The sequence below is a fragment of the Salmo salar genome, chromosome 13 (assembly GCF_965601325.2).
Source record: "Salmo salar chromosome 13, fSalSal1, whole genome shotgun sequence".
Taxonomy (NCBI): domain Eukaryota; kingdom Metazoa; phylum Chordata; class Actinopteri; order Salmoniformes; family Salmonidae; genus Salmo; species Salmo salar.
In genome coordinates this window covers 68,482,947-68,505,353 of record NC_138303.1, presented here as the reverse complement: position 1 = coordinate 68,505,353, position 22,407 = coordinate 68,482,947, and the positions used below count along the sequence as shown (strand labels likewise).

At 43.1% G+C, this 22,407-nt stretch overlaps 2 protein-coding genes across 6 annotated transcripts in view; one reads left to right on the top strand and one right to left on the bottom strand.

Moving 5' to 3' along the window:
* Nucleotides 1–416: 416 nt before the first annotated feature.
* Nucleotides 417–5,907, bottom strand: LOC106567593 (histone H3.3A). The gene is made up of 4 exons (XM_014137102.3): nucleotides 5,653–5,907; nucleotides 2,683–2,825; nucleotides 2,101–2,254; nucleotides 417–1,952 (listed from the first exon to the last, which is right to left on the bottom strand). The coding sequence occupies exons 2-4, from the start codon at nucleotides 2,808–2,810 to the stop codon at nucleotides 1,824–1,826; spliced, it is 411 nt and encodes a 136-aa protein (XP_013992577.1). The 5' UTR covers nucleotides 2,811–2,825; nucleotides 5,653–5,907; the 3' UTR covers nucleotides 417–1,823.
* A 536-nt stretch (nucleotides 5,908–6,443) lies between these two features.
* Nucleotides 6,444–22,407, top strand: part of LOC106567592 (protein FAM168A) — a 107,255-nt gene continuing 91,291 nt past the window's right edge. For 2 of the 5 annotated variants that reach the window (XM_014137101.3, XM_045693480.2), the window contains exons 1-2: nucleotides 6,444–6,865; nucleotides 8,185–8,342. Coding sequence is in view for 3 of the 5 variants with exons in the window: in XM_014137099.3 (XP_013992574.3) it covers nucleotides 10,658–10,836 (179 nt within the window). In the remaining 2 variants the exon portion in view is untranslated. Of the gene's footprint in view, nucleotides 6,866–8,184; nucleotides 8,343–10,138; nucleotides 10,837–22,407 lie in introns of those variants that run through there. The other 3 variants (XM_014137097.3, XM_014137099.3, XM_014137093.3) reach the window with 3 other exon arrangements.

Below are 22,407 nucleotides of genomic sequence, written 5' to 3'. Positions count from 1 at the left end.
GGCTACCTGGGTCGTGTTCACTAAGCAAGAAACTGAAGGAAAAAAACAGTCCAAAACTGCAAACATTTCTCTCTCCAGTTTATGGCAAAATGTGTAGAATCACAGGAAATTTGCTCTAAAACAGCTGTTTCCTCTCCGCCCCATAGCAAACTTAGTAGAATTGCATGATGCACATGTGGGTATACAGACACGTGAGAAACCCCAGCCCCTCATGACTTCAGATTTTTTGTGGCCCCCACCCCCATCAAAAGATGCCCATCGGTAATCTAGTCGCATTTATAAATCATATTCTTTCAAATCAAATGGGTAGCTCACCGGAATGTTTCATCAATCAAAATCCTACATCTCTTACAGACTACGCACGCAACAACAAGTAAAGAGTGAAACATTTGTAGAAAAGGAAATGGACAAAGACACCCATTTTGTATATCTATTTATTACCACCATAATATGAGAAATTTGGAAAATACAAACATTAGCTTATTTAAACATCTGAAAATCTGGAGGAATAAGAAAAAATATAAGAAAACAAACATGAGGTTATATTGTGTATCACAAATTTCGAGGAAAAGGACAGATTCTATGGTCAGAGCTAGAGAAGTGAGAGCAACAGAAAAGAAGACAAACGTGCAGAGTAACTCTTGCTACTACAAAGTCAATTTATACAGGTGTGACAACTCTAATGCTTATCTTAAGAGACAGAGATCGGGTAAAGAGATTGAGAGTAGCATCATGGATAATGACAAATTGATAGTGAGAAAAACAAAATAGGAAGGGGGCTGGTATATATCGGCCCCGTGTGGCTGCCTTTGGAACAGGAGCTCTCTTATGAAACAGAGCTCTTCCTGATTGGTTTAAAAATAATTCTGTAAAAACAAGTTTCCCATGTCTTAAAACGTCAATCACTTAGTTTTTTCTTATTCCTATTTTGACATCTCTGGCAGTTGTAAAAAGAAAATATATGTATGAATTATATATATTTTTTAAAGACACCATATCCACAATGATAGTAATAAAACAAAATAAGTAACCAAGAAGAGATACTTGTTTACCTTTGAATACAATTTGCTTGGCTGATCAGAGCTCTCACACCAACAGACTAACAGCGCTCCACAGACAACCACCTCCCAACCATCGATTTAGAGGGGCAGGAGAGTGCGGAAGGGCTGGATAGGGATCAGGGGAGTAGGCGGGGAAGGGGTTGGGGTCTGGCTGTGGTGGGCAGGAGGGCGCATGGGGAGAGTACCCCAGATCAGGTGTAGAGGATGGAGCAGGAAGTGGGTGAGAATGGGAGGTGGTCAGACAGGGCAGAGGCCCTGGGGTTAGTTTAAGTAGCACCCTGCTGTGGAAGTTGCCACTCCCCTTAAGCAGACTAGCCCCGGGGCGACACCCCTCTGGTCTGTACACCTGTGTGTGAGAGTGTTGCAGAAACCCAACGCCTGTCACAAAACACACACTTGCCTGATATCTCCCCTGGTCAATCAGAGTGGAGTTTTGTTGTAGGAGAGCTGAGGATGCATGGTTCTAAGTGTGTGTGTATATGTGTATTTGTCTGATCAGCGACACCTACTACATGCACAAAAAAGGTACCCTAAAGCATCTGCTGAAGACAAAAACTATGAGACGAGACTTTTCAAACACGTTTCTATCTCATCATAATCACCGTTACTCTAAAGTCTACCAAGAAGAATACAGGGAGAGGGGGCTGAGGAGTGAGATGGAAGGGCGGGGGGAACGAGGGAGTGAAGGTGAGGACAGTTCGAGGTAAAGAAAAAGAGAATAGAGCTGAAACATTAAAGAGAGAAAAGAAAGAAGGACGGCATCTAAGCACGCTCTCCGCGGATGCGGCGTGCCAGCTGGATGTCTTTGGGCATGATGGTGACACGCTTGGCATGGATGGCGCACAGGTTGGTGTCCTCAAACAGACCCACCAGGTATGCCTCGCTGGCCTCCTGCAGACAGAAAGATTTTCAAACACACACACGCATGGTGAACAGTGGGTCAGCACAAAAAAAAAAAAATTCAGATGTGTGTAGTAGGCCAATTAGGAAAGGATCTGGGTTAGGAGGGATAGAGTTTCACAAACACACAGCTACTGACCTGAAGTGCTCCAATGGCGGCACTCTGAAAGCGCAGGTCGGTCTTGAAGTCCTGAGCAATCTCCCTCACCAGGCGCTGGAACGGCAGCTTGCGGATAAGCAGCTCAGTGGACTTCTGGTACCGACGGATCTCACGCAGGGCCACAGTGCCGGGCCTGGAACCAACACACTGTCAGTATGACTAGGGGGAAAGGTCATTATATGCTTTTCTCTTTTACTATAGTACTTCACTGCTCATATCCCCATGCTGAATGCTACTGCCCTGGTCGTGTCTGGCCATGGTAAAGACTGAGTGGTTACGACCGTTTACCAGCAGTCACTGCTTAGTTATAAGGCTTGTTTGAACGGCTAATTGAAAACAGTGTCTGCGTCTGAAATGGCAACCTATTTCCTATGGGTCCTGGTCAAAAGTAGTGCACTATATGGGAAATAGGGTGCCATTTCGGACACACAAAGGGACTTACAGGATTGTCAAGTCATTTCCATAACAATATGGATTGGTAGCACCTCTGTGGTTTCACACAAGCTCTACATGTCATAATGAACACAGACTTTTATTTCTAGGGGTGAACCGATGCTTTACCTGTAACGATGGGGCTTCTTGACCCCACCGGTGGACGGCGCACTCTTGCGGGCAGCCTTGGTGGCCAGCTGCTTACGCGGAGCCTTTCCTCCAGTGGATTTACGGGCGGTCTGCTTGGTACGAGCCATGACGAGTTAGTTATACTTGAAAGACAGGAAAAACCACATTAGAAACATGTTGAATATGTGTCAACAATGCTCTGTTAGATACATTCTGTGAGTTCCAAATATATTGAAATATAATTTTTCAAAGTGTTAAATGTCTGATTAATCAAACTGTAATATACAATTAATTTGAATATACAGCCTGATACAGCGTGTGTGGAAAATCTTGTAAATGTTCCTTACGAGCCAGAATGTTAAAAAGATTACATTTCAACTTACTGTACCAGTTGTCTGTGTGGTTTGTCCTTCTGCTACTCAAAATATTAGAAAAAATATCCACAGGAAAGTATTGTTTACCTGACTTTTTAGAGAGCTGGTAGATATATGGTTCAGTTCAGCACCTAAGCAGTTTGTTTTATATTGGAGCTTGAATAAAAATACATTAAAAAGATCATTCTCCATCCTCTCCTGATTCAGAATATACAATTTTCTTTGTCATGTCATGCTTGCTTCAATAGCTATTGATGGGGGAAAAATGCAATATAAAACTAACTTTACCTAGGTCCCAAATGAATATACAGCGCATTCGGAAAGTATTCAAACCCCTTGACTTTTTCCACATTTTGTTACTTTGCAGCCTTATTCTAAAATGGATTAAATAGTTGTTTTTTCTCCCCTTCAATCTACACACAAAACCCCATAATGACAAAGCAAAAACATATTTAGGAATTTTTGCAAATTTGTAATAACAGAAAAATCACATTTACATAAGTATTCAGACTCTTTACTCAGTACTTTGTTGAAGCACCTTTGGCAGCGATTACAGCTTTGAGTCTTCTTGGGAATGACACTACAAGCTTGGCACACCTGTATTTGGGGAGTTTCTCCCATTCTTCTTCGCAGATCCTCTCAAGCTCTGTCTGGATTGCTGTACAGCTATTTTCAGGTCTCTCCGGAGATGTTCGATCGGGTTCAAGTCCGGGCTCTGGCTGGTCCACTCAAAGACATTCAGAGGCTTATACCGTAGCCACTCCTGCGTTGTCTTGGCTGTGTGTTTAGGGTCGTTGTCCTGTTGGAAGGTGAACCGTTGCCTCAGTCAGAGGGCCTGAGCGCTCTGGAACAGGTTTTCATCAAGGATTTCTCTGCATTTTGTTCCGTTCATCTTTCCCTCGATCCTAACTAGTCTCCCAGTCCCTGATGCTGGAAAAACATCCCCACAGCATAATGCTGCCAACACCATGCTTCACCGTAGGGATGGTGCAAGGTTTCCTCCAGACACAACGCTTGGCATTCAGGACAAAGAGTTCAATCTTGGTTTCCTCAGAGCAGAGAATCTTACTTTATTTTGGATATTGAACCTGGCTGGGGAGCCAGCTCTAGGAAGTCTTGGTGGTTCCAAACTTCTTCCATTTAAGAATGATGGAGGCCACTGTGTTCTTGGGGACCTTCAATGCTGTAGACATTTTTGGTACCCTTCCCCAGATCTGTGCCTTGCCACAATCCTGTTTCGGCGCTCTACAGACAATTCCTTCACCTCATGGCTTGGTTTTTGCTCTGACATGCACTGTCAACTGTGGGACTTTATATTGACAGGTGTGTGCCTTTCCAAATCATGTCCAATCAATTGAATTTAGGATTATCAATACAAACAGGATGCACCTGAGCTTAATTTCGAGTCTCATAGCAAAGGGTCTGAATACTTATGTCAATAAGGTATCTGTTTTTTTTCTTCTTCTAATACATTTGCAAAAATGTCTAAAAACCTATTCTCGCTTTGTCATTATGGGGTATTGTGTGTAGATTGATGAGGACTTTTTATTTATTTAATCCATTTTAGAACAAGGCTGTAACGTAACAAAATGTGGGAAAAGTCAAGGGGTCTGAATACTTTCAGAATGCACTGTACCTACAAGCTCTCTTAAAAAGTCAGGTAAACAATACCTTCCTGTGGATATTTTGTCTGAAATTTCGAGCAGCAAAAGGCCAAACCACACGTACAACCAGTATAGTAATTGTAAATGTAATTTCATTAAACATTCTGGCTTGTAAGGAATATTTAGATGATTTTGCAAACAAATGTCTCAGGCTGTATATACCAATTAATTGTGTATTACAGCCTGATTAATCCGACTAACTAGTATGTTGCTATTATGGAGAAATGATGACTGAAATGGTTCCATCTGGAATACTACTCTGTCATGACAACTTTCTATTTTGCTGTACAGCTGCAATGCTACAGCAACAGTGGGCCAGTCACGGAAATCTATTTCTCTGGGCCAGTATCCTACCCGTGAACACTCGGATACTGCCCAACCAATCAAACTAGTATGCAGATCGCTTATCGAAAAACATCCAATCCAGTTGGCAATTTTCTCGCTGTCGACCAATCAAGATACACTACTTAGAACGTAGGGCTGGGTCCACAAACCATTGTGCCGCCTCTAACCGCAAGATTATGGCCGCAGATGGAGAGGCAATCGAATAAGTCTACCAATGTACTGGCAAAGAGCGGAACACAAACTTTGAAAAATCTAATAAAAACAAAGCACAAATCAGGACTACGAGTATTAAAACATCAAAGTAGACAACTGTAGCTATCCAAAAAGTTGCTTTGAGTTGTAGGTGAATGTTTGTTTACACCGTACAAGCGAAGTAAAACTATACATGAAATTGGATCAGAATTTTATATCTGCTTCCGCCAATGGAAGTAGAAAGCCTCTGGCATCGCGGCAGTCGCTTTTCCATTTCTACACCGACGGAATGGAAGGATATTTTGAAATAAAATGAAGTTTAACCAATCTAAAACTTATATAAAAATGTGGTTTAGTGTTTTAGACAAAACAACATGCTAAAATATGCCACTTACCTGACGTGAATATAAATGTTTTTTCGCAAGGAAATAAATGTTATGGTTGTCTGGCAGTTTCAGTATTTACTATCTCTCACACAATGGTGGGAACACGGCGTCCAGCAGGAAAATGGCTGCCGTGTCAATCATTCTACTCCCATAATGCAACGTGTTTCATTTTTGTAAACACCGTTTTCTGATTGAATCTTTCCCTGAAAGGAACATTTGCATTTCTTTCTAGTGAATTGTCTATCAATGTGAAGTAATATAATAAGAAATACCCTAAAGTGCTTAATCAATTAAACGTGAAAGAAAGAATAAGGTAGTAACCACAGTTTATCTGTCTTCACTGCAACAGCCGACATTTATTTGTAGGCTAAAACATGTAGGTAGGCATATGTTATGCAATATGGCATCAGCTGGTGTATAAAAGTTTGCTAACAATTTATCAAGCAAATACAAGATATTCAAAACAACCACACAATCTGGGAAAGGGTTAATTAAAAAGGAGAGAGGCACAGACTGGTGTCATTGACCATCAAAGCGAGTGTCAAGGACATTTAAAGCGAAAATCAAGGATAATTTAAGGTTTTGTTGATTAATCATGGCTGATTTGAGAGCTTCATAAAAATATATAATTTTATCGTTTAGAGATCAAGTAAATGATTGTTAATTTGCCTTACTGTAGGTCTGCTTTACAACAGCCTTCCCGTTGTGTGTGATGAATCAGTTCACTGAATTACAGTGTTATTAAGAAGTTGTAACCACTGACATTTAATTCAAACAAAAAACAACACTTGATTTTGTAGGATGGTTTATTTGTTATGGTGGAAAGGCATGGTGTAGAAAGGTCAGACTCTTGATTTATGACTCGATGCTAAAAACCACATGAACAAGCAGAGTTTAATAAGCAATTGAATTCCGTTTTTTTTAAATTGTAACTTTTCGGAATTCAGTTCCCAGTCATTTCCCATCAATTTTACCCCTGAATCTAGGCTAAAGGCGCCCGCATATGAGGTTTGGTTTGCCCCTAGCATACTCCCTTAAAAGACCTCAGGAAAAAAAACACGGAAATATTACTGTTTGTCCCTCTTGAGAGCCGTAGCAACAACATAGCCAGTATACACTTCCTCAAAATAGTCAAATTAATCTAAGATACGTCAAGAAATCTGTCATTAATGTAGAGTTTTTTGCTGAGGAAGTCTTAGTCACGCAATTTTACATCTAAGAGGTGCAGTATTTATCAAGTTATTATTTTTTATACGAACAAAATGTCTTCATAATATATGCGCAAACTGTTTCAACTGGGCAGCATGCGACATGCGACATGCTTTACGGAGATTAATTGAGTTTATTTTGAGGAAGTGTATACTGGCTATGTTGCTGCAACAGCTTCTCAAGAGGGCCAAACTGTGATATTGCCGCTTGTTTCTAATATTTAAAGTGAAGGTCTTTTAGGGGAGTATGCGAGGCACAAGCCATTCGCTTCGGCAAGCAAAGTTCTGTTAGGAGCAAACCTTTAGATGTTAGTTTCATGTGCTCTGTCTCCCTCTAGTGGTATGGTTTGCTTCTGCTTCTCTGAAGTTCACCATCATCATGTGAATATTGTTTTGGAGAAAAACTACATCAATGTAGATTGAGTGACAAGTGTGTAGGCTACAACTGATGTCTAATAAATTATACATGTATTCCCCTATGTATTTATTTGGACATTGAAGCTAAACCTTTTAATTCGGCTCTATACTCCAGCATTTTGGATATGAGATACAATGGCTACAGTACAAAATGTCACCTTTTATTTGAGGGTATTTTCTTACATATTTGTTTTACCGTTGAAATGAAAGCATTTTATGTATATAGTCCCCATTTGAAGGTGTCATACTGTAAGTATTTGGAGAAATTCACTTACAGTATATTACATTTAGTCAAAAGTTTAGTATTTGGCCCCATATTCCTATCACGCAATGATGGGAGCATGATCTTTGTTGAGTCTGTAACTTTCTCACTTATCGTTAGTCATTCATGATTATCTGTAATCATTGTAGCATTCACATTAATGTAGAAGTGTTCAGAAACATATTCTATTCTTATTTACAATAAAATTGACTCCAAAATCACCCAATGCATTATTTACTATACATTTCTATTGGGCACAACATAATCCGAAACAACCAAAACCAAATGCAAATGCTTCCAACAAGTTTGTAGAGTCACAAGCTTGATTTAGTCATTGCATGCTAGGAATATGTGACCAAATACTAAACTTTGGACTACATTTAATGCACTTTGTTCAAATACTTATGACACCTTCAAATGCGGGGGGACGAGATACATAAAGTGCATTCATTTCTAAACTGTAAAACAGATATATATGAAAATACCCTCAAATAAAAGGTGACATTCTGTACTGTCGCTTCATATAAAACATTTGATCTGAAGTCCAAAATGCTGGAGTATAGAGACAAATTAAACTTTTTAACCTTACTGTCCAAATATATAAGTAGGGGAGTGTATTTGATACATATTTCTCTATGCTTTATATCACAAAAGAAACTGTTGCTACCCTAAAGAGACATGGAGGAAAAGCCAAGGAGATGAAGGACTCTGGTCGGGCAATGGAACACCATCACCAGACAGGCTGAATATAGGCAACAGTGATGCACTCTCATGAAAGCCTTATATTCCACATAGGAATTACGATTATGTAAGTAAGTATTCTGTCATCTTATATACATTTTCATAGCCATGGTTTTGAAACTATTTTATTCAATTTGAAAGTAACAACAGCATTGCACTCAAACATAGTGAATGGAAAACTGTACCTGAAATTAAGTACAGGATCTAAGGTTAATAAATGTAATCAGCATCTCGATGTTTCAAGTAAAAAAAATGTTGCAGTCAAGGGTTCTGTGGGGTGCCATAAACCTCAAGCAGCTGAATATGCGGGTCGGGTCGTTTATGTTTTTCATATTTGTTGCATACGTTTCATATAGAGTACCAGTCAAAAGTTTGGACACACCTACTCATTCAAGGGTTTTTCCTTCTTTTTTACTATTTTCTACATTGTGGAATAATAGTGAAGACATCACAACTATGAAATAGCACACATGGAATCATGTACAGTAGTAACCAAAAAAGTGTTAATAAATCAAAATATTTTGAATATTTTTGATTATTCAAAGTAGCCACCCTTTGCCTTGATGACACGTTTGCACACTTCTGGCATTCTCTCAACCAGCTTCATGAGGAATGCTTTTCCAACAGTCTTGAAGGAGTTCCAACATATGCTGAGCACTTGTTGGCTGCTTTCCCTTCACTCTGCAGTCCAAGTCATCCCAAACCATCTCAATTGGGTTGAGGTCAGGTGATTGTGGAGGCCAGGTCATCTGATGCAGCAATCCATCACTCTCCTTCTTGGTCAAATAGCCCTTACGCAGCCTGGAGGTGTGTTTTGGGTCATTGTCCTGTTGAAAAACAAATGTTAGTCCCACTAAGCAGAAACCAGATGGGATGGCGTATCACTGCAGAATGCTGTGGTAGCCATGCTGGTTAAGTGGGCCTTGAATTCTAAATAAATCACAGACAGTGTCACCAGCAAGCACCCCGACACCATCACACCTCCTCCTCGGTACTTCCTGATGGGAACCACACATGCAGAGATCATCCTTTCACCTACTCTGTGTCTCATAAAGACACGGCAGTTGGAACCAAAATCTCAAATTTGGATTCAGACTAAAGGACAGATTTCCACCGGTCTAATGTCCATTGCTTGTGTTTCTTGGCCCAAGCAAGTCTCTTCTTCTTATTGGTGTCCTTTAGTAGTGGTTTCTTCTAAGCAATTCGACCATGAAGGCCTGATTCTCGCAGTCTTCTCTGAACAGTTGATGTTGAGATGTGTCTGTTAGTTGAACTCTGTGAAGCATTTATTTGGGCTGCAATCTGAGGTGCAGTTAACTCTAATGAACGTATCCTCTGCAGCAGAGGTAACTCTGGGTCTTCCTTTCCTGTGGCAGTCCTCATGAGAGAGCCAGTTTCAACATAGCGCTTGATGGTTTTTGCAATTGCACTTGAAGAAACTTTTCGCCATTGACTGACCTTCATGTCTTAAAGTAATGATGGACTGTTGTTTCTCTTTGTTTATTTGAGCTGTTCTTGCCATAATATGGACTTGGTCTTTTACCAAATAGGGCTTCCATCTGGATACCACCCCTACCTTGTCACAACACAACTGATTGGTTCAAACGCATTAAGAAGGAATGAAATTCCACAAATTAACTTTTAACAAGGCATACTTGTTAATTGAAATGCATTCCAGGTGACTACCTCATGAAGCTAGTTGAGAGAATGCCAAGTGTGTTCAAAGCTGTCATCAAGGCAAAGGGTGGCTACTTTGAAGAATCTCAAATATAAAATATATTTTGATTTGTTTAACACTTTTTTGATTACTACAAGATTCCATTTGTGTTATTTCATAGTTTTGATGTCTTCACTATTATTCTACAATGTAGAAAATAGTAAAAATAAAGTAAAAACCTGGAATGAGTAGGTGTGTCCAAGCTTTTGACTGGTACTGTACATTCATACTAAATATGCTGTGTGAATTTAGCCTATGTCATTAAGGACAAATATACAACAAATGATGATACACACACACACGTGCACCCATATTCTGCAACAGCAGTGGTCTAAAGTACTTAAGTAAAAATACTTTAAAGTACTATTTAAGTAGTGTTTTGGAGTACCTGTACTTTACTATTTATTTTTTGGAGTGTGCCCCTGGCTATCCATAAAACTTTTTTTTTTTAATTGTGCCATCTAGTTTGCTTAATATAAGGAATTTGAAATAATTTATACTTTAATTTTGATACTTAAATATATTTAAAACCAAATACTTTTAGACTTTTCCTGGGTGACATTCACTTTTACTTGAGTCCTTTTCTATTAAGGTATCTTTACTTTTACTCAAGTATGACAAGAATATAAGACTTTTAGGAGTGACGCCTACAGCAGCACTCCTACATATATGAGCCTGGGCGTTTCCCAGCCGTGCCTCCCTGCTTATAGAGGCCTTCTATATCAGCAGAAAAAGAAGGGCATCCAGAGAAAGGAGCGCATAGCAGCGCCTGCCGCCATGCCCGCCAGTAGCCCCAGTGCCACCTGCTCTCCTATGCCATCGTATGGGTCTCTCTGGATCAGTATGTGGTGGGTACCTGAGAGAGATGGAGGGTGAGACAGGATGCTGAATATATGGTGTACTACTGTATACAGGAGCATAGGTGAATATATGAGTGTGTTTTATCAGAATTTTCGGATTTGATATAACCAGGATAGTTTTCTCAACAACTGATTTCAGGGAGTCTTGGAAAGGATTGCTAGATTCACACTGTTTACTTGCTAACATCAGTCGTATTCACTAGGCACCAAACGGAAGAAAACAGACTGAAACAGGGAGGGACTACCTGAACTTGTGAAACATTTTGCTACGGTGTGCAGTAATGAATATGACCCAGAGCTTGGGTGTGTTGTCCTTACCTGATCCAGGAGCCAGGTAGATGGTGTTGTGGCTGTCCATTGGGACGGACGGGTAGGAGTCGTTATACGGGTCATAAACAAACTGGAAAGGATAAGAAGATAAGATAAGGCTAGGGATAAAACAATAATATCCTCTGAGCATCCCAATAAGCATTGATCATATACTGTATGATATGGATATGGGATTTATTGATACAGTACTCAGTGGTGCACGTTGTAGAAATATACTGAGTTACTTACTGGGTTTCGTCTCACCTCTAGAATTGTCAATTTCCACGCTCTGTAAAAACAGAATGAGAAAATGAGAAAGAAAGGAAGGGAGAATTAGAGAGAGAGTGAGAGAGAAAGAAAGAATGTGTACTGTAAAACCGAGGGAGTGTGTGTGTGTGTGTGTGTGTGTGTGTGTGTGTGTGTGTGTGTGGTGTGTGTGTGTGTGTGGAAAAAAGAAAGGGGTATAGACTCACAGTGCCTCGTCCTCACTGTTGGCACACAGGATCACTGTGGTACTGTCTTTAAGCTGCACCACCACCAGGTTTTCCCTGGGGTGGTTCTCTGGGGGAGAGAGACCTGCACAACAACAGAGACAGCTAGGGTTACACACACTTACACACACATTATTAGGGTGTCCATATTAGGACAGCCTCAATATAAACTGGTGTTGTGTCAGTCTAATATGGACACTGTATATTTCAATACTTTATTTGGGTCCAGATCAAAGGCACAATCTTTTGTAGGTCAATAAAGATATTTGGACTCCACGTTCTTTCTGTAATAAAGAATACAGCATGTCTCAAGAAACTCTGGTCAAAAGTAGTGCACTATAAGCCCAGGGAATAGGTTGCCATTTCGGACGCATCCATTGTCTGTTGAACACCCCAATCTTTCCATATACTCCCTCTTCACCTGCACACTCCAGGCCAGACTTGACGCTCACACAACTGGTCTTGAGGCCCACTCGGTGCTCAAATTCTCGCCTACTGTCCGTCTTGTAGAAGGCCAGGGTTCCATCGATCCATAGGTCACACCAATTCAGCTTCCAGTGTTTTAGGATAGAGGCTGACAGAAGTAAGTAAGGAAGAGAGGGAGGGAGGAAAGGAGAGAGGGAGGGGGGGAGATGGAGTGTGAAGTGGAGTAGAGTTGGGGTTAGTTTATGATGTCTAGTTTCCAATCGGTAAGGTCGACTTTGACAACTGTGTATACTTTTATTTAGTTTATCCACATAAACTGAAATGCTCTACTTAATTTATCCACCTATTGAAATGTTCCAGCTATTTCATTTATTCACATTAACTGAAATGCACCGTCAGCCAGATTCTGTCTCAATTCAGCACATACCCATTTTAGTCAATGATTCTGTAGTGGCTAGACCTACAGCCATTTTAAGTGTTTTTTATTTATATGGTTGAAGCTCTAAATCCGTTGTTGTTTTTCTCCGGCGGTTGAATCCCCAGTGGTTGGCTTGTGGCCTGTCTGTGTGAGTCACTGATTCGCTAACGCTCATTAGATTATGGCCAGGCTGCACAAGTAGAGCGAGGATTGGAATTTCATAACAATCGTAACATTCACCTTCTAGAATGATTCTGATCTTATTTAAAAATCCAAATCAATCGATCTTAATGGCATCAACAGTCTTAAGAACATGGGAGAATAGTTTTTGGAGCGAGTGGCATGGACTGCGGACGGGAGAAAAGATTTCTACAGACCTCACACGCCACTTAACCTGTCTTTCAAAGTGTACTATATAGCGCTGATATCACTCTTATACTAGTGCCCCACACAACTTCTTATGCTTTGTTTAGCCGTTGAGGTCTACACTTGGTAAAGATAGTACCTGTTATGGCTAAGGCTGTATCCAAGACCAAAACATGTAGACACTAGGTTAGACTACAACATGACATTATTCGAGAGACATTGAAGGTACAGTACTCACTCTGTCTCCAGAGCCAGCCTGACTTCAGTAGAGCCATGGGTACGGTCAGTGAGCTGTCCACGACACAATTCCTCACCGCAAATAATATGTTTGTGACAGGAGTGTTTGTTCTGTGTATGTTGAGAGTTTGTTCTTGGTTGAGGAGCTGTCTGCAGAGAGACAGAGGGACATACGGTGCCTTTATTTTGATTCTGGCCCACACGTCTAATCTGAGAGCGAGAGGCGGAGACGGGGGCTAAACTAGATAATTTGGGATTAGGGGGCCTGGATTGGCCACACCTTTTCTCCTGACTCATCTACTTCTTCCCTCTCGGACTGGAATGTTCTCACTTCCTGTCTCCTCCACCTCCTCTTCTTCTTCCTCCTCTATTTACTCTGCTTTGCCTCTATTTATATTTTATGTATCATCTCATCTGCCTTTAGGAACTAGGGTTATTAGGCTACTGCATATGTTGATAGTGTGTAGGGAAAAAGGCATACCACACTAACACACCTTAATCCCTGCATGAATTAGATAACTGTTACAGTTTCTTTGGGTCACTGGTGAGAACCTTTTTTCCTTAAACCCCCATTATTAGACAAATAATGGTCCTTCTGCATAAACATTTTTTTTTTGACCGGACCACTGGGCTAAAGTTTGACCAGCCCATCTGGCATTTTCTCAAACTGCCATATGGCCAGTCCATTTCTGCTTCCTGTTTTAGCTCAGATGCACTTGTGACCCGAGTATTCTTGAGTCACTGTTGTAATATCATTATGAAAGCTGTCCAAGTATTTTCACAAGCAGAAATATGGGTCTGCTGAGAAAGAAGTCATGATGCCAATTATATGACGTGAACCCAGTGGAAATGCTAAGGCGTATCAGATTGATTCAGTAGGGAATCACCTTGGGTCTATTTTAAACCTTACTAGAAGACTGTCTATTCCCTCCAAGTGAGCCAATCCCATGGAGGTATAATGATGACCTCATTTCTGTTGCCTGTATCATGGACACTGCCTCAGGTCAGTGCGTTATATAGAGGGTTTGCGTTTGAGATGGTTAGAATGATCTGGATATAGCCAATTAGAAATTGCAAAACAATATCAATAACTGTATTTATAGAAGTACGAAACAATATCAATAACTGTATTTATAGAAGTATACATACATTAGGTGTTTATAGATGCATTATTACTAATCATACTGTAATATTTCACAATGAATGCCTCTATAACATAGTCTATCCCTGCCATGGCGGAACTGGGAATTTTGGGAAGGTGAAGCTCATTTACTACAAGGAATTTTCTGGAAGTTGAAGCTCATTTATTACATTCCTACACTATTTAAAAACTCTAAAATGCTATTTGGAGAACAGCAAAAACAAGCACATATCAAATCAAATTGTATTTGTCACATGTGCCAAATACAGTGAAATGCTTACTTACAAGGCCTTTTAACCAACAATGCAATTTTAAGAAAAATAAGTGTTAGGTAGAAAATAGAAAAGTAAGAAATAAAAATAAAAGAGCAGCAGTAAAATAACAGTAGCCAGGCTATATACAGGGGGTAATATGTACATGAGGTAGAACTAAAGTGACTATGCATAGATAATAACCAGAGAGTAGCAGAAGCGTAAAAGAGGGTGCAGGGGGGTTGTTCAGGAGTCTTATGGCTTGGGGGTAGAAGCTGTTAAGAAGCCTTTTGGACCTAGACTTGGCGCTCCGGTACTGCTTGCCGTGCGGTAGCAGAGAGAACAGTCTACAGTTGAAGTCAGAAGTTTACATACACCTTAGCCAAATACATTTCAACTCAGTCTTGTAATCCTAGTAAAAATTCCATGCCTTAGGTCAGTTAGGATCACCACTTTGAAATAAGAATGTGAAATGTCAGAAAAATAGTAGAGAGAGTGATTTATTTCTGCTTTTATTTCTTTCACCACATTCCCAGTGGGTCAGAAGTTTAAATACACGCGATTAGTATTTGGTAGCATTGCCTTTAAATTGTTAAACTTGGGTCAAACGTTTCGGGTAGCCTTCCACAATCTTCCCACAATAAGTTGGGTGAATTTTGGCCCATTCCTCCTGACAGAGCTGGTGTAACTGAGTCAGGTTTGTAGGCCTCCTTGCTCGCACACGCTTTTTCAGTTCTGCTCACATATTTTCTATGGGATTAAGGTCAGGGCTTTGTGATGGCCACTCCAATACCTTGACTTTGTTGTCCTTAAGCCATTTTGCCACAACTTTGTAAGTATGATTGGGGTAATTGTCCATTTGGAAGACCCATTTGCGACCAAGCTTTAACTTCCTGACTGATGTCTTGAGATGTTGCTTCAATATATCCACATCATTTTCCTACCTCATGATGCCATCTATTTTGTGAAGTGCACCAGTCCCTGCTGCCACCCCCGTGCTTCACGGTTGGGATGGTGTTCTTCGGCTTGCAAGCCTCCCCCTTTTTTCTCCAAACATAACAATGGTCATTATGGCCAAACAGTTCTATTTTTGTTTCATCAGACCAGAGGACATTTATCCAAAAAGTACAATCTTTGTCCCCATGTGCAGTTGAAAACCGGAGTCTGGCTTTTTTATGGCGGTTTTGGAGCAGTGGCTTCTTCCTTGCTGAGCGGCCTTTCAGCTTATGTCGATATAGGACTCGTTTTACTGTGGATATAGATACTTTTCTACCCGTTTCCTCCAGAATCTTCACAAGGTCCTTTGCTGTTGTTCTTGTATTGATTTGCACTTTTCGCACCAAAGTTAATCTCTAGGAAATATAACGCGTCTCCTTCCTAAGCGGTATAATGGCTGCATGGTCCCATGGTGTTTATACTTGCGTACTATTGTTTGTACAAATGAACGTGGTACCTTCAGGCGTTTGGAAATAGCTCCCAAGGATGAACCAGACTTGTGGAGGTCTACAATTTTTTTCTGAGGTCTTGGCTGATTTCTTTTGATTTTCCCATGATGTCAAGCAAAGAGGCACTGAGTTTGAAGGTTGGCCTTGAAATACATCCACAGGTACACCTCCAATTTACATTTACATTTACATTTTAGCCATTTAGCAGACGCTCTTATCCAGAGCGACTTACAAATTGGTGCATTCACCTATAATATCCAGTGGAACAACCACTTTACAATAGTGCATCTAAATCTTTTAAGGGGGGGGGGTTAGAAGGATTACCTTATCCTAACCCAGGTATTCCTTGAAGAGGTGGGGTTTCAGGTGTCTCCGGGAAGGTGGTGATTGACTCCGCTGTCCTGGCGTCGTGAGGGAGCTTGTTCCACCATTGGGGTGCCAGAGCAGCGAACAGTTTTGACTGGGCTGAGCGGGAACTGTGCTTCCTCAGAGGTAGGGAGGCGAGCAGGCCAGAGGTGGATGAACGGAGTGCCCTTGTTTGGGTGTAGGGCCTGATCAGAGCCTGAAGGTACGGAGGTGCCGTTCCCCTAACAGCTCCGTAGGCAAGCACCATGGTCTTGTAGCGGATGCGAGCTTCGACTGGAAGCCAGTGGAGAGAGCGGAGGAGCGGGGTGGCGTGAGAGAACTTGGGAAGGTTGAACACCAGACGGGCTGCGGCGTTCTGGATGAGTTGTAGGGGTTTAATGGCACAGGCAGGGAGCCCAGCCAACAGCGAGTTGCAGTAATCCAGACGGGAGATGACAAGTGCCTGGATTAGGACCTGCGCCGCTTCCTGTGTGAGGCAGGGTCGTACTCTGCGAATGTTGTAGAGCATGAACCTACAGGATCGGGTCACCGCCTTGATGTTGGTGGAGAACGACAGGGTGTTGTCCAGGGTCACACCAAGGTTCTTAGCACTCTGGGAGGAGGACACAAGGGAGTTGTCAACCGTGATGGCGAGATCATGGAACGGGCAGTCCTTCCCCGGGAGGAAGAGCAGCTCCGTCTTGCCGAGGTTCAGCTTGAGGTGGTGATCCGTCATCCACACTGATATGTCTGCCAGACATGCAGAGATGCGATTCGCCACCTGGTTGTCAGAAGGGGGAAAGGAGAAGATTAATTGTGTGTCATCTGCATAGCAATGATATGAGAGACCATGTGAGGATATGACAGAGCCAAGTGACTTGGTGTATAGCGAGAATAGGAGTGGGCCAAGAACAGAGCCCTGGGGGACACCAGTGGTGAGAGCACGTGGTGCGGAGACAGATTCTCGCCACGCCACCTGGTAGGAGCGACCTGTCAGGTAGGACGCAATCCAAGCGTGCGCGGTGCCAGAGATGCCCAGCTCGGAGAGGGTGGAGAGGAGGATCTGATGGTTCACGGTATCAAAGGCAGCAGATAGGTCTAGAAGGATGAGAGCAGAGGAGAGAGAGTTAGCTTTAGCAGTGCGGAGAGCCTCCGTGACACAGAGAAGAGCAGTCTCAGTTGAATGCCCAGTCTTGAAACCTGACTGATTAGGATCAAGAAGGTCATTCTGAGAGAGATAGCAAGAGAGCTGGCCAAGCACGGCGCGTTCAAGAGTTTTGGAGAGAAAGGAAAGAAGGGATACTGGCCTGTAGTTGTTGACATCGGAGGGGTCGAGTGTAGGTTTTTTCAGAAGGGGTGCAACTCTCGCTCTCTTGAAGACAGAAGGGACGTAGCCAGCGGTCAAGGATGCGTTGATGAGCGAGGTGAGGTAGGGGAGAAGGTCTCCGGAAATGGTCTGGAGAAGAGAGGAGGGGATAGGGTCAAGTGGGCAGGTTGTTGGGCGGCCGGCCGTCACAAGACGCGAGATTTCATCTGGAGAGAGAGGGGAGAAAGAGGTCAAAGCACAGGGTAGGGCAGTGTGAGCAGGACCAGCAGTGTCGTTTGACTTAGCAAACGAGGATCGGATGTCGTCAACCTTCTTTTCAAAATGGTTGACGAAGTCATCCGCAGAGAGGGAGGAGGGGGGGGGGGAGGGGGAGGAGGATTCAGGAGGGAGGAGAAGGTAGCAAAGAGCTTCCTAGGGTTAGAGGCAGATGCTTGGAGTTTAGAGTGGTAGAAAGTGGCTTTAGCAGCAGAGACAGAAGAGGAAAATGTAGAGAGGAGGGAGTGAAAGGATGCCAGGTCCGCAGGGAGGCGAGTTTTCCTCCATTTCCGCTCGGCTGCCCGGAGCCCTGTTCTGTGAGCTCGCAGTGAGTCGTCGAGCCACGGAGCAGGAGGGGAGGACCGAGCCGGCCTGGAGGATAGGGGACAGAGGAAATCAAAGGATGCAGAGAGGGAGGAGAGGAGGGTTGAGGAGGCAGAATCAGGAGATAGGTTGGAGAAGGTTTGAGCAGAGGGAAGAGATGATAGGATGGAAGAGGAGAGAGTAGCGGGAGAGAGAGAGCGAAGGTTGGGACGGCGCAATACCATCCGAGTAGGGGGAGAGTGAGAAGTGTTGGATGAGAGCGAGAGGGAAAAGGATACAAGGTAGTGGTCGGAGACTTGGAGGGGAGTTGCAATGAGATTAGTGGAAGAACAGCATCTAGTAAAGATGAGGTCAAGCGTATTGCCTGCCTTGTGAGTAGGGGGGGAAGGTGAGAGGGTGAGGTCGAAAGAGGAGAGGAGTGGAAAGAAGGAGGCAGAGAGGAATGAGTCGAAGGTAGACGTGGGGAGGTTAAAGTCACCCAGAACTGTGAGAGGTGAGCCATCCTCAGGAAAGGAACTTATCAAGGCGTCAAGCTCATTGATGAACTCTCCAAGGGAACCTGGAGGGCGATAAATGATAAGGATGTTAAGCTTGAAAGGGCTGGTAACTGTGACAGCATGGAATTCAAATGAGGAGATAGACAGATGGGTCAGGGGAGAAAGAGAGAATGTCCACTTGGGAGAGATGAGGATTCCAGTGCCACCACCCCGCTGGCTCGATGCTCTAGGGGTATGCGAGAACACGTAGTCAGACGAGGAGAGAGCAGTAGGAGTAGCAGTGTTATCTGTGGTGATCCATGTTTCCGTCAGCGCCAGGAAGTCTAGGGACTGGAGGGTAGCATAGGCTGAGATGAACTCAGCCTTGTTGGCCGCAGACCGGCAGTTCCAGAGGCTGCCGGAGACCTGGAACTCCACGTGGGTCGTGCGCGCTGGGACCACCAGGTTAGAGTGGCAGCGGCCACGCGGTGTGGAGCGTTTGTATGGCCTGTGCAGAGGAGAGAGAACAGGGATAGGCAGACACATAGTAGACAAGCTACAGAAGAGGCTACGCTAATGCAAATGAGATTGGAGTGACAAGTGGACTACACGTCTCGAATGTTCAGGAAGTTAAGCTTACGTTGCAAAAATGTTATTGACTAAGATGATACAGTACTGCTGGCTGGTGGAGTAGGCTAGCTAGCAGTGGCTGCGTTGTTGACTTTGAACGTGTAGCTGGCTAGGTAACCTCGGTAGTTTCAGTACTACACCTTGTCATGATACAAAGCAACTTTGTAGCTAGCTAGCTAACATAACACTAATCAAGACGTTCCTTGTAGTGTATTTAGTTTCAACAATGCTGCTCGTCGGTAATAGTTGGCTAGGTTAGGAAAAATGGCGTCGCGGGGGACGGAAATAGCTGGCTAGCTAACCTCGATGGCTGGCTAGCTAACAATTATCAATTAACAATTATCAAGTTATGACAAAGACAACTAGGTAGCTAGCTAGGTAACACTGCACTAGTCTAATCGTTCCGTTGTTTAGTATTAGTAACTACAGCGCTGCTAGTCGGTAACGGATGGCTAGCTGGCAGTGGGTTAATGATGACTAGGTGTGTTGAGTAAGTCTGGCGCCGCGTCGCGGCTGGCTAGCACACCTCGATAATACTCAAACTCAAACTACACAATTATCTTAGATACAGAGACAGCACGGACAACTATGTAGCTGGCTAACTAACACTAACACCACACTAATCAAGTCGTTGCGTTGTAATGTAATAGTTTCTGCTAGTCGGTAGAAGTTGGCTAGCTAACGGTGATGACTAGCTAGCTAGCAGTGTTGACTACGTTAGGAGGACGAAGATAGCTAGCCTCGATAATTACTCAGTTACTCTAAACTACACAAATGATGTCAATTAGCCTATCAGAAGCTTCTAATGCCATGACATCATTTTCTGGAACTTTCCAAGCTGTTTAAAGGCACAGTCAACTTAGTGTATGTAAACTTCTGACCCACTAGAATTGTGATACAGTGAGTTATAAGTGAAATAATCTGTCTGTAAACAATTGTTGGAAAAATTGCTTGTGTCATGCACAAAGTAGATGTCCTAACCGACTTGCCAAAACTATAGTTTGTTAACAAGAAATTTGTGGAGTGGTTGAGAAACGAGTTTTAATGACTCCAACCTAAGTGTATGTACACTTCCGACTTCAACTGTATGTCTAGGGTGGCTGGAGTCTTTGACAATTTTTAGGGCCTTCCTCTGACACCGCCTAGTATAGAGGTCCTGGATGGCAGGCAGCTTGGCCCCAGTGATGTACTGGGCCGTACGCACTACCCTCTGTAGTGCCTTGCGGTCGGAGGCTGAGCAGTGATGCAACAAGTGAAGATGCTCTCGATGGTGCAGCTGTAGAACTTTTTGAGGATCTGAGGACCAATGCCAAATCTTTTCAGAGTCCTGAGGGGGAATAGGCTTTGTCATGCCCTCTTCATGACTGTCTTGGTGTGTTTGGATCATGATAGTTTGTTGGTGATATGGGTACCAAGGAAATTGAAGCTCTCAACCTGCTCCACTAAAGCCCCTTCGATGAGAATGGGGGCGTGCTCGGTCCTCCTTTTCCTGTAGTCCACAATCATCTCATTTGTCTTGATCACGTTGAGGGAGAGGTTGTTAACCTGGTCCCACACGGCCAGGTCTCTGACCTCCTCCCTATAGGCTATCTCAAGGGCCCCCGTGTTGAGGATCAGCGTGGCAGATGTGTTGTTACCTACTATTACCACCTGGGGACGGCCCGTCAGTAAATCCAGATCTAGATGCAGAGGTAGGTGTTTAGTCCCAGGGTCCTTAGCTTAGTGATTAACTTTGAGGGCACTATGGTGTTGAATGCTGAGCTGTAGTGAATGAATAGCATTTTCACGATGGTATTCATTTTGTCCAGGTGGGAAAGGGCAGTGTGGAGTGCATTAGAGATTGCATCATCTGTGGATCTGTTGGGGCGGTATGCAATTTGGAGTGGGTCTAGGGTTTCCGGGATAATGGTGTTGATGTGAGCCATGACCAGCCTTTCAAAGCACTTAATGGCTACAGACATGAGTGCTACGGGTCGGTTGTCATTTAGGCAGGTTACCTTAGTGTTCTTGGGCACAGGGACTATGGTGGTCTGCTTAAAACATGTTGCCATTACAGACTCATTCAGGAACAGGTTGAAAATGTCAGTGAAGACACTTGCCAGTTGGTCAGCGCATGCTCGGAGTACACGTCCTGGTAATCCGTCTGGCCCTGCGGCCTTGTGAATGTTGACCTGTTTAAAGGTCTTACTCACATCGGCTACGGAGAGCGTGATCACACAGTCATTCGGAACAGCTGATGCTCTCATGCATGCTTCAGTGTTGCTTGTCTCAAAGCGAGCATATAATTAATTTAGCTTGTCTGGTAGACTTGTATCACTGGACAGCTCGCAGCTGTGCTTCCCTTTGTAGTCTGTAATAGTTTGCAAGCCCTGCAACATCCGACAAGCGACGGAGCCAGTGTAGTACAATTCAAACTTAGTCCTGTATTGACGCTTTGCCTGTTTGATGGTTCTTCTGAGGGCATATCAGGATTTCTTATAAGCTTCTGGGTTAGAGTCCCACTCCTTGAAAGCGGCAGCTCTACCCCTTAGCTTTGTGCGGATGTTGCCTGTAATCCATGGCTTCTGGTTGGGGTATGTACGTACTGTCACTGTGCAGACGATGTCATTGATGCACTTATTGATGAAGCCAGTGACTGATGTGGTGTACTCCTCAATGCCATCGGAAGAATCCCGGAACATATTCCAGTCTGTGCTAGCAAAACAGTCCTGTAGTTTAGCATCTGCGTCATCTGACCACTTCTTTATTGACCAAGTCAATGGTGCTTCCTGCTTCAGTTTTTGCTTGTAAGCAGAAAACAGGAGTATAGAATTATGGTCAGATTTGCCAAATGAAGGGCGAGGGAGAGCTTTGTATGCATCTCTGTGTATGGAGTAAAGGTGGTCTAGGATTTGCAGATTTAACATGCTGGTAGAAATGAGGTAAAACGGATTTAAGTTTCCCTGCATTAAGGTCCCTGGCCACTAGGAGCATTTTCCTGTTTTTTTATTGCCTTATCTAGCTCATTGAGTGCGGACTTAGTGCCAGCATCGGTTGTGGCAGTAAATAGACAGCTACGAAAAATATAGATGAAAACTATCTTGGTTAATAGTGTGGTCTACAGCTTATCATGAGATAC

Coding starts and splice junctions, on each gene's coding strand:
- LOC106567593 (XM_014137102.3), bottom strand. CDS start 2,810: ATGGCTCGTACCAAGCAGACCGCCCGTAAATCCACTGGAGGAAAGGCT. Junction 2,255..2,682: donor AAGAAGCCCCATCGTTACAG/GTAAAGCATCGG, acceptor TGTTGGTTCCAG/GCCCGGCACTGTGGCCCTGC. Junction 1,953..2,100: donor CCGCCATTGGAGCACTTCAG/GTCAGTAGCTGT, acceptor TTCTGTCTGCAG/GAGGCCAGCGAGGCATACCT.